At 44.3% G+C, this 12,661-nt stretch overlaps 1 protein-coding gene across 1 annotated transcript in view; it reads right to left on the bottom strand.

Annotated features, from left to right (window-relative positions):
* Window positions 1-11,396, bottom strand: part of LOC147733191 (uncharacterized) — a 63,096-nt gene extending 51,700 nt beyond the window's left edge. Inside the window, exons 1-4 of the mRNA XM_086957732.1 lie at window positions 11,289-11,396; window positions 3,485-3,565; window positions 2,034-2,084; window positions 907-1,168 (exon numbers count right to left, since the gene is read on the bottom strand). Coding sequence (XP_086813858.1) covers window positions 907-1,168; window positions 2,034-2,084; window positions 3,485-3,565; window positions 11,289-11,361 — 467 coding nt within the window. The 5' untranslated portion in view covers window positions 11,362-11,396. The remainder of the gene's footprint in view (window positions 1-906; window positions 1,169-2,033; window positions 2,085-3,484; window positions 3,566-11,288) is intronic.
* Window positions 11,397-12,661: the final 1,265 nt, after the last annotated feature.

Here is a 12,661-nt window from a genome sequence, read left to right as displayed (position 1 = left end):
CTCCTGTCCTATCCTTTACTTGTTCTATGTGTGAAGCGGCGTCTGAGCTAGCAGAGTGTGCCTCAGATGACATGGTTGCATGATTCTATTGCAAAATAATGCCTTCTTCCCTATCTATGTAGGGATTGAAGGCAGCGTAGAGACCACGCGGAGAAGCTCCAGAAATAACCGAGAAGGGGAATGACAAACTAACTTCTATGCATGTGGACTCAAACTATCCCATCAACATGACACCAAGGAAAAACTGGCATACAGAGGGCGGAGTCCATGAGGGGACAAAAAGCAGCAGGTGAGACTGAAAAAAAGGACAACAGAGGCCGGTCTTCAAACTCTTATGTTTCTGAAAGTCATACTTTGGGTCTGAAAAAGTCTGCAGCCTGATAGCCGTGAAGTGGCATTACTGAGAAAGTGGGCAGTTAGCCGAGTTTCTTTATACAAACCAACATCTCAGTGTCAATGTGCTGAGGGAGTCATAGAGAGTGTGCATTTAAGGACAATAGACAATTGGATTTCTTTTTTGATATAGAAGATTAATATGTCACACAGTATTATTTTCTTCCTTCCACGTTCAACAGTGAATGTCTCTTTTACTCTCTCAAAGCTTCCTATGCTAAGTGGGGCCTGCTGACATTAACCCTAGTTTGGACAGGTCTCAAATCCAAGAGGGATCAGAAGGAGACACATGTTAATTTAGTAATAAAGCACAACTAAATATGTTGTTTGCCCCCGATTAGCTATAGACTCAAATTATAAACATGCCACTTAAGATGTTCACCCAATTCTGGCACTGTGATAGAAACTTTCCTCACCCCCATTGCAATGTAAATTAGGTAACAAAATGGCTCCCTACAAGAACACCTCTTTTCCTTCCCCCCCCCGTTAGTACCACTGGGAACTCAAACGTACTCTTCGGCGTTGACTTTCACGGTTCCATTCTTCAACTGGATGACCTCGCCCCCCAGCACAAGTATGATGCGGGTGATAGTGGGTATGTTGTTGACCACCTCACGCCGGATCTGAATATTGAAGCTCTCATATGTGCTCTTGCAGTTGGAGACCAAGACGTAGTTGCAGGTCCCCGGAAAGTGGAAGACGTCACCATCGAAGGTCTTGAAGTGCGAGTTGCCCCATGTGCTGCATACCTGGTCATTGTGTGCCTCAATAAGAGCTGTGATTGCAAAGCAGAGCATTAGGCAGGTATGGCACAGTGAATAGTATCTTAAGAACAGGTGGTGGCGTTCTGTTTGTCTGTCTCAACAACTATCAACACATCTCTGCTTAGAAACATGCACCAACGTTTCCAAACCAGTTGCTATGATTTGTGCAACATGGTTACAAATGCTTAGGCCCAGCACCACAGTGGATAGACCCCTCAATGCAATGCGCCACAGTTCTAGGTACCTAAGTAACAGGAAACCAACTCCAGTTAGGGCCCAAAGTACGGAGAGCAGCTGCAATCATTGTAGGATAACATGCACGCGCTTATTTGCAACCAGCAATTTCTGATCACAGCAAATCTACCATTGATGAAGAACTGTGACCTCTCAGTCTGCATATCTGTTCAGCTATGCCTCTGTCAGTCTGTCTCCAGAAGAAAGATACATTATTTACTACCTTGTATGCTTGTCTCTTCCTGTGTCTCAACTCATAGTTTAGTTGTCTTTCTGTTATATCTCTAAATGTCTAGTCATCAGATTGTTGTTGACCCTTCACTCCCATGTTTTGTTTTCTCTGTTCGTATTTTAGCAGGCATGCATGGAGGCTGCATCACACTCTTTGCTTCCCTTGGTCTGGCATTCCTCAGCTAAAGTAATGTAGAACTAGCAATGTCCACCTACAGAGCTTGCCATTTGTGTATCTTTTCTATTTCTTCCTCTCTATACGCACACACAAACTCTCTTTCCATCTCATGGCTATATTTATAAGAGATGAAGTCTGGGTCTGACTGCTGTCCTCTCAATGTCCTCACCCAGCCAGTATTACATTCTGAGGACATCTGGGATGTTCCAATGTGGCCATCACCCAGTACTTACGCTTTGGTATCTGCCTCAGAGCACCACGAGGAATTCCTCCAGATGATACTACTGAAAAAAAGAGAAACATATCAATAGTATTAGAAGCAGCAAAAGTCACTTCTGGGAAGTAAAAGATGGCTACAGATGAAGTGCACCCAGATATGGTGGAAGAAAGCAAAATGTAATCAACAAAATGATGATATTAAGGGAGAAAACAGGAGGCCCTTGCAAATGCGTGAGTGGCATATTTTCCACTGAGGGCAAGTGTTGTTCTTGTAAGGAAGGCGAATGTCGGAGCGTTCAGGTTGTATGGTGTTCTACACATCTAGGACACCATGGTTTCTGAGACCAAGTGTACATAGCACTATTTGTCAGCCTTGGCACTTCAGCACTTCCAGCAATGGCTCTGCGCTGAAGCTCACCACCAACATGTTGTGATACCTACACTGCTTTGGCGAACTAGAGCTTTGCCCTATTACGCCCAGTATCACCTCCATGTTCATGCACACACACATGCACTCATATACACGAACAAATCAACAATGAATTATACATCTTTGTAACTTTAACTAGGACCAATTCCACTTATGTTCTCGGGACGATTCGTGCCGACTTCATAGCTCCTTACAAGTAAACATATCTCAGCAGACAGGATTACTGCCCCCAACATGCCCGTGGCTCGGCCACAACACCAGTTGTAACGTAATTGGTGCATTTTTATCCTTTCATCAAAATGTCATTAGGCTGAAAGGATTCTTTGGAGCGTCACAGTCGGAATTTATCCATTTTATTCATATTTTGTTTGTAAAACGGAACTTTTTGTAAAGTATTACTTTCCAGGAGGGGCCCTTCAGACAGGCAAGAATAATGAGCTCTTGCGCACCTGTGGTGGAGTGATGAAACAGGAAGGAAGGGCTGGCTTTAAGAAGCCATGCACTAATGGCTTTCTCATAAATATGTCAAATGAATTAAACTGGTACCTGGAACTCATTACAGAACGGTGTGCCACATGTTAAGTGCTCTAAAGCAGCACCATTAGTCCCTGTGTACTATTACATAAAAAGTTTTAAATAAAAAAAAAAAACCGTCAACGATAAACTACATGTTTTCCACTCAGAGAGACGTAGAGGACACTTCCAGGTGCCATTCCCACTCACTGTAAACCACACGCGCCCGGATTATGCCCCCAGTACTAATCAAGCTTACAAATAAATCAAAACAAAACAGAGGCAAAGTGTCCGTCCTTAGCGTGTTTAAAATACGTGTTTTTCACTGACAATGAGCAAACAAATCGCGTAGCCTGTCTTTGTTGATGATGGGCTGGAATTAAAAGCTCAGGTAAGAGTAGAGCCCTCCTTTAACACCTGTCCTGCTAGAAGCAGGCACGCGGGCGGCAGTGCGTGTCTGCAGGGATTACACGATATCCGACATCTGTGGGGGCAATGAAGAGCGAGGAGAATCACACATACCTTCTTCATTCTGTTGGTCATAGTAGGAAACCTCTTCCGGGTCATCTGCCTGCAGGACGCCCTCTTCCGTCTGTGCGTGGGCTGCAAACAAGCACAGGAAGAAAGCGTAAAGCAATGCGACCTCGCGCCCGACGTTAATGTTGTTACACATTAAATAAACAAGCAAAGAGTTCTTACATTCTGGCCCTAGTTACTTTTCGATACCCCAGTGTGGTCCATTACGACTCATGTGTGTGCCCTACAACCCCCCACAGTTAAACCAAGAGCAATGACAAACCATTGACTAGTTCCAACGCCTGGGTAAACACAAGGAAATGGTGGACTGGACTGAGTGTTGAAACTTTTCAGACACTCACCCCCAGTCACAGATCTGGGTTGAATCTATCATCATTCTTTAGCTCACTTCGCCACCCCAGTTCAGACACAGCTATATGCAAATCAGTCTTGACCGTGTGCCTCATGGGAACAGTCCAGCCCGAACTGCCAAGCCAGGTCTTCCCTGGACCGGAAACAAGCATCCTGGGACCAGTGTCGGGGTAACACCCAATGCTAGGGTAGGGTGGTAACGGGAACTTCAGGTGCAGTCTGACAGCCCTGGCAAGCTTTCTGCCCAGAGTGGTGTCCCCTAAAGGGGCATGGCACTCTCTAGTGACTTACCACACCCTGCTGCATAAAGTTATGAGTATAACCCCATACATCACTCGGCCCCAGGCTCTGGCCAACCCTGCTACAGAGGGTCAAAGAGTGATGCCCTCAGAAGTGGCAACAGGGGTGACAAACTGTGTGGCCTAAGTATATAACCACACCCTATCCTAGTTACAAAACCTGTTTCCGTTTGTAGCACACTCACCCTGCAGGAAAAATGTGTTATTTCCCCAAGAAATTAAAGGTCAGGGAGGGAGACTCCATAGGTGTGATTTTTTTCAGTTGTGTGTTTGCTGTGGTTCTTCTCTGCGTGTCTGGCTGATCCCCCGAAATCATAACGGGAAGCAATACCATTTCCAACCCTATGTTCTTTCCAGGAAATCCAGTTTCTTTAAATGACTGAGTTCATGGCTGCGGTTCATAATGGATTTTAATTAGATTACATGCAAACACTCTACGGTGGATTTACTGCACTGCAGCAGGAAGAGGCTTCCAGAGAATAGACTAGCACGTCTAACTGATGATCAGTGTAGCTGCGGGAATCCAGAAGCCCACAGACAGGTGTGTGTAGATCCAAGAGGGCCTTGACAAGATGCGTGAGTCTTGAGGAGGCCAAGTGCAGCTCACAATGTCAAAGAGCGAGTGTGGAGCGCAGTGTGTGAATGTAACGGGGTCTAGGGCAGTGTATGTGCGTTTGTGTGAGAGGGAGATTCGAAACACCATTGGACCATGCACTCTGCGTGCCGTGTCCCTTTCACTGCACAGGCCACAGCAGAGTGACCATGTTATGTTATGTTATGTTATGTTATGTTAATAACTTTTATTAGGCGCACAGCTGCCCCAGCAAAGGGGCGTCCATGACTGTACGCCAAACTCTGGTTACCATGTATCCTTGCATAAGCCCTGATTCTGCAATGCTACCCTCGAGCACAGCGGGGAGACCCGGCCTTTGGACCTTTGTAACAAACATGTCTTTTCCCTACTAGAGTGTAGTGGTGACTCAAGGAGTGAATTTTGAGAGGGAGTTCACATTTGGGCATCTGCAAAGGCTCTCTATATATGTGCCCCCACACTTATGCACACGTTTGATTAAAACGTTTTCATATGACTGGAGGTATGGGGTGGAGCAGCCAAGGTGGAGTTTCCCATCTCAGCACCCCTCTTCAGCGCACTTCGATTTGCACTTTCATCGTGCTGCACCTTTCTTGAAATATGTGACGTTCGGGCAGTGAAAGCCAATTCTTTTGTTCCGCACAAACTTCCTCTTCCTTTAAATCATTAAGGCTGGCACCGGTTCAGGTGAAAGTGCCGGCAGTGCCAGGTCAGAGCCCTCTGGGTAGTACAGGAGGGCTGGAAGGCCTTTCTCTGTACTTTGCCAGCATGGAGCTTGGAGAGCAGGCTGCGGGTTCACTGGAATGCCTGTAAAAGACTTTAGGCAGGGCTTTAAGTGGGCTGGGTTCTGCATGTGCTCAGCATCAGCAGTTCTAACAAGCACCGGTAAATCCATCAAGTTTTGTCTATGTGATTAACAAAAAAGCAGTTTTGTGTTGTAAGTCAGAGCTTGATGAGTTGTTGTACAACATAAGTTACAGAAAGAGTGTTCAAGTGTTATGGCTTGTTTATGTACAAAAAGGCAATCTATTGTGCTGTTTTTAGTGGTGTAGTGTGAGTAAGTAATAGCAAGATTTTGAAAAATGAAAAAAATAGAAATAATTGATGTAATAGCAACATTATGGGGCAGATTTATGTTGCCTGAGGCATCTCTGGAAATCGGCTGAAATGCGCCTGGAAAGATACGACATGCAAGTTTATCCTTGCGCCACCCATGATGCGCCGCATTTACAATGCGGCGCACCATGGCGCAGGAATAAACAGATGCGTGTCGCATCTAGGGCGTAAAGTTGGCGCAGTGCTGAAGTTGTGTTGCATGCGGCGCGCAACTCCAGCACTATTCCAACTTGCCCTATCTCTAACGTGGTGCGTCAAGCCTTACGCCTGCTTAAAGCAGGCGCAGGGTATTGACGCATCAGCGTTGGGAAAGTGACTCAGTGAAATCTTGTAGATTTCACAGAGTCACTTTTCAGGGGCGTTCCTGTGATGGAACGCCCCCTGCGTGGAAACGCCCACATGAAACCTGACGCTGGTTTCATGTGGCGCAGGACCTTACACCGTGATGCATCTCCATAGATGCGTCACGATGTAAGTATGTCGCAACGTGGCGCAGGGTTTACGCCGCCGCTGCGTCACAGAAGTGACGCAACGGCTGCGCAAAAGTGCCGCAAGTCCGACATAAATCTGCCCCTATGAGTTTAGAGGAGTTCTGCCAAATGCTTGACCCGGTGCCCCTGCACCTGCTGCACCATTCAAATCATGACACTTTTGTCTGCAGGATTCCGGCACTTGTGACTGCCTGTTTAGTAGCAAAATATAACAATATTAGGTGTTTAGAGGGGTTCCTAGAGCTTTGGGCCCCTGTGTCACTGCACCTGCTGCACCATTGAAATCAAGACCCTTGTACTGCAAGGTAACTGCATTTTAGATTGCCTATTTAGTAATTAAATATAGCAATACTTGGTGTTTAGAGGAGTTCTGACAACTTTTGGACCTGGTGCCACTGCGCCTGCTGCATCATTCTAATAATGACCCTATTGACTGCAAGATAACTGCACTTGTGAGTGCCTGTTCAGTAGTAAAAGATAGCAATATTTGGTGTTTAGTGGAGTTATGACAACCTTTGGCCCAGGTGCCATTGCACCTGCTTCATCATTTAAATCAATCCCCTTTCAGTTGCAAGGTGCATGCCATGGTGACTGCCTGTTTAGTAGTCAAATATAGTAATATTATGTGTTTGGAAGATTTGTGACAACTTGTGGGCCCGGTATTACTGCACCTTTTGCACCATTCTAATCATGACCCTGTTACTTCAAGGTAACGGCACTTGTGGCTGCCTGTTTAGTAGTAAAATATAGCAAAGCTCTTGTATATTATCTTTACTTTTAACGCACAAAATATTGACAGACCCCTTTAAGATCACCAGAGGTACGAGGCAAGGTTGTCCGCTTTCTCCCCTCCTTTTTAATTTGTACATTGAGCCGTTTGCCCAGGCTTTGCGAGCAGACGAAAATATACCCTCATTCAAGTTTAAGGATTGGGAGAGGCGGACGGCACTATATGCCGACGATATCTTAATCTTTACCTCGGACCCGGTGTTGTCCTTCCCTGCCGTGATTCAGAAGGCGGAAGAGTTCGGTAAGATCTCGGGCTACAATATCAACTCAAGTAAGACCGAGGTTATGGTCTGGAATATCCCGGACCCACGGTTAGGCATTAATAGCAAAGCTCTTGTATATTATCTTTACTTTTAACGCACAATGTTTATTGCAACATTTAGAAGTTGATAATAATGACCAAATGGATTTAGTTTAAAAAATCAAACCGATAATGCCTACAAAGTGCAAAGAAAGGGACTGAGGCATGAATAGGAAAACCCACAATTGTTCTAAGGCTAAATCACCTGCTTTACACAGCTAAGTAATAAAGAACAAGCAGGAAGAGATCTTATCTTGACAGTGACTGGGGCTTAAACTGTGTGAACAGCTTTAGTAGAAGTATCATAAATACATGCAGCCAGGGGAAGATAAAAAACAAGTTTCGCACAAAAGCGAATGAGCGCAGTAATTCGGTAATGGGAACTGATAAAAGCCCCCTTTTAAGATATAATAAATACACGCGCTTTCACAAGCACAGTGCAAGGGCTATGCAGGCGAAACATTAAAAGCAGATGCTGAGATGGGTCCCTATCAGGCTCTTCATTTTTGCCCTCACCCTCCGAATGAAAACAAATAATGTATTCTGCAACAGTGCCACCCTTCACCGCCTTTGATGTAACCTCAAAGAAACTCGTTATAGTTTTTTCAATGTCTCATCATTTCAGAACTGACACCTTTTCAATTTGATATACAATGAAGCCATTGTTGTTGCTTATTTATGTTATGCAACTAAGAACAATTGACAAAGCCAATAGTCCTGGCTTGTTACTTGTTGTAATATATATCTGGACGCGATTACAAAAGCAGAAAAATACCAGTCAGATGGCAGGCTGTGCTAAGCACAGATTTTCAGCTTACTTGTTTTAAAACCATTCCCTTAATTACATAGGCAATACCCCTGTGGGAGACCACTCCTAGGTTTTTGCATTCCACTTAAAGCCCTGAGTTTAGGTGGTCCTGTTGGGGTTACACAGTTCACCAAGGTTGGGGCACCGAACTGCATGCGCCCAGAGACTAGGGGTGCCCGGCTCGCCCTGCCTGCTGTAGGACACTGAAAGCCAGTGTTGCCACTTTCAGACCTTCACCCCTGTGATTTTTTCTATAGGCTCAGCACTAATAGGACGACTCTGTGGTTAATGTACTTGCTACAACGAATAACATGTTAGTTAACAGCAACTCAACCACATTTTGGTGGATAGTTTAGGGAGTTAATGAACCTACTGCCTCGATTTATATGTAATAGGCAGATTATAGATTTTCATTCTTCTTCTTGGGTTTAGAGACTAGAGACAATTCCCTTTGCATTGTGTGGAAGAAAAATGAACACTGTTATAAGTAGATCTGGGCAAAATTTCAAGTAGGCTAGTGTATTTTGCATAATTACAGAATATTCCCGTTAGATTTGTTATGCAAAATTTACAAGCTTACACCATTGCACATTTTGCTTAATTACTTGTTGTTCACAGTTAAAATGTACTGCAGAGATACAGTTTTCTGCAAATGTACTAGAAGAAAAAGAGCACAAGCAGCTTTTTCTTTTTGCACTACTTTTGTTAGCGTGAAATGCATTCTCATATCAAAAATTGATGCAAAGACACATTTTATGCTAAAATATAGTACTAAATGATAGATTTGTATTCCATGCATATAAGCAGAATTTTTGCTAAGCTATGCATACTTATGCAAAAGCAGTTATGGAAACTTCGAACACCCCTAGTTGTGATGATGTAGTGTCCACCCTCTTGGAGTAGGCTGTTCGTCTTAGGTTGCAATTGTGCAGCGCCTGTTGTGTGAATTGTGACTCCCACCAAATATCCTTTGCTGTTCAACCCTTGTGCAAAGCAGGCTGTGCTCAGAAGAAACAAAGATCAATCTCAATTTATTTCGATTTTTGGGAATATATTTTAGAATCGGAATCCGGTCAATTGACACAAGTCTTCCTCATCCAAAGTAGAGGAAGACCACGAGCAGCCGCCATGCGACCTTCTGGTGCGGTCAGACAGGGAACAGAAAAGCAAAGTAGAGGGGTATCTCTTCAGAGGTTTTCTCTTTGTCTGGTTGCTTAACAGGGTTTTTTGCCCATTAGTATGTGTGACCGCTAAGGACATCCTCATCAAAAAATATTGAGGGCGTGAGAAAAAAAGCTTCAGTCGGCTGTGGAGACCTGGTACAAACCCGTAAAGCTGTGCAAGCTTCTTTCACACTTACAGATCTAGTACAAGCCAGAAAGCACCAGCTCAAGCTTCACTCTTACATATTAATCTGCTGCATACAAACTAGACAGCACCAGTGCAAGCTTCCGTCATACATGTACAATCCAGACAGGAGCAAAGCAAGCTTCCCTCACATATACAAAACTGGTAAAAACAAGGAAACAGTAGTACACTCTTCTCTCACATATATAAATCTGGCTGAAACCAGACAGTTGCAGTGCAAGCTAACCTCACACATAGGTATCTGTCACAAACAGACTAAGCTAGTGCACTAGTTGCTTCACTCTCTGCCCCTAGGGCCAAGTTTATCCTGCATTTGGCATGTATGACCCAAGACCAACTCCTATGAAAAACCATGGTTTTCTGAGTGAGCCATTCTAAGCCATGCACAGCAATCGCGGTCCATGACCTGAAAGAGCTGACTGCCCTCCTAGAGGAACCGTCCAGGAAAGCCCTGGTGATGGGGCAATGAAACCTGCTTATGGCATCTGGAACGAGAAGTCAGCTCTTCCTCAAGTGGTAACAAAAGGACGGTAGATATTATTATCTCATGTCTCCTGATGTGGGTTTTCTTAAAGTGGGCACCTTTTGTACACATTAATTGTTTGCGAGGCACGGAGATGTTGAGTGATTTGGCCAGGATCACAGGATATTCAGCGTTCCTGCCGAGACTCAAATGCAGTTCCATAGCCTCCAGGTCGACCACTCTAGCTGTAAGGCCACATCCTCTCCCCATACTTACACGTTTATATAAATATATATCAATAAATCACAAACACGTTTAGAAGCTTCAGTATATAGATACATAATACATCTTCCTAGCCTGGGCGGTGAACTGCGCTCCGTTCGCTGAGTTTGCAGAGTTTTCTGCACTCCGCACTCCACAAACAGACATTCTAGAAACTTTCAGGTAGAATAATCAAAGACCCGTTTTGCGAGTCTTTAATAGCGATTCATAAGGAATCGCTATTAGACTCGCAAAACGGGATTCATGTAGGAATCGCAAAATAAATTGCGATTCCTACACATTCCTTATTTGCGATTAGCAAATTGCTATTCGCAAATAAGGAATAACTCCCCATTCACCTAAGGCTCATAGGAATGAATGGGGAGTATTCCTTATTTGCGATTAGCAATTAGCTAATCGGAAATAGGATAGCGATTTCATGGGTGCTAGGGGTGTCCAAAGGACACCCTGTAGCACCCCTGAAATGCAAATTTACACAGGTGTTGCGCACACACATGTCCAAAGGACATGTGATTGTGTAACATGCAAAAGAGAAAAATGCACTACAGTGCTTTTTTCTATTTTTTCGCAATTTACCACGAAGTCAGACTTCGTGGTAAATAGCGACCAAATATTGCAAATTCGCAATTTCAAATGGGTGAATGAATTGCATTTAAGGAATCTCTAATAGAGATTCCTTAAATCCAATTCCTCGCAAATATGCGATTTCGCTAATAGCGATTTTTGCATTTGGGATGATGAATCCCAAATGCAAAAATTTCACTCGCAAAGGGCCAGATTCTCAGAATCTGGCCCTTTGCGAGGACAATTTAGCTTGATGAATCTACCTGTTTAAGTTCTAAACAGTAGACTAACAATCCGTTGAAACTGAAGCAAAGCCCAGGGCTCCAGATCAAGGTCCACAGTGGACTGGAGAGAGAGGCTCTTACCGTATTGCTGGAAGCAGGTGGCTGCCACTATAAAGATCCATACGGGCAGCGGGACCCCCCTGCCTGAGCCCATCCTTCTTGGAGTTTGGTAGCTGGTACCAAACTGGAGATGTCTGGGGAGTTACGATTCTCTTGGGGCTGACAGGAAGGTTTTATAGAAGAAGCCCTTGGCTCGGCCCCAAATTCCTGCCCTCACCCTGTCCAGGGGAGTGTCTTGCAGCTAACCAGCTTACCTGGGCAGGTAAACAGAGGATGCTCCCAGGCTGCTGGAGGGAGGCCGGGCTCCGCTGGCCTGTTTGAGTTTTGGGAGGGGAGCTTACCAGCATCACGCGAAGACAGACATCGCAGGATATCGGAGCGGCCTCCTCCCTGTTGCTCAATCACGGCACATCCTGGTTAGTCGTAAAGACTCCAGGATCTCGCAAATCAAATTTTCAACTTGGGAGGAAAGATTTTTTTTTCACTTTGTATGGGAATTTTACACCATCAATGTGCCTGCCTATCCGAACGCATCTGGTGTCTGAAATTAACGTCAAAAGTCTTTTCCAGTTCTGTGCAGTTTTTGAAAAACTGGGGAGAGAATTCGCCCCAAACACCTTAGAATCATTCCTAGTTTCTGTCCCTTGCACTTGTTCGGCGACCCTCTGTTGGGTTTATTTCAAGAACTCCGGCTTCCAAAGAAATCACAATCATGTATGTGTGCACCTGAGCTGGCAACTCACAAAGGGATTTGAGAAAAGAGGGAACACATGAAAAACCGAGGACAGTGCGTCGAGGGGAATAATTGCATCCAATGCATAAAAGCGAATAGTAAACCGTACTAATAATGAAATTATAAAGGCATGAAGTTCGCTGACAAACACCACAAAGTGAGTTCCACCAATGATATTAAATCGGGATTATATTGTCCACCACCGACCAAATTCCTCCTAGGGGAAGCAGTGGCTGAGGACACGCTTGGCAATCCATTTTCAGATCTTTGGGATATTTGTGTACTTTTTGAAGAAAAAATATGCAAAGTGTCAAGTCTAACCAGCAAGTAACAATCAACAACTAGTTAAATTACAGACGATACCACACTGAAATAACAACAAAAACCTGGAACAACTCTGAAAACACAATAGATGCTGACGAAACTGATGACTTTAAACCTCATATTTTAAACTAGGATTGAGCAAAATTTTAATGACGCCATTTCATAGTTCTGCAGTACTCTTGTGATACGGAATTACCCCATTTACACGATTATGGCCATTCGTGTAATTTGGGGCAAAAATCCTATATCACAGGACACAGGAATAAACTAAGAGAGGGCAAGTGGCTGCTGACTGCTGCCGTTCGTGTTTTTCTGCATTTAGTGGTAATTTTTTAGA

The sequence above is a fragment of the Lissotriton vulgaris genome, chromosome 2_1 (genome assembly GCF_964263255.1).
Source record: "Lissotriton vulgaris chromosome 2_1, aLisVul1.2, whole genome shotgun sequence".
In the NCBI taxonomy this organism is placed as follows: Eukaryota; Metazoa; Chordata; class Amphibia; order Caudata; family Salamandridae; genus Lissotriton; species Lissotriton vulgaris.
The sequence above is the reverse complement of the archived record's forward strand: the minus strand, read 5'-3'. Positions and strand labels throughout refer to the sequence as shown.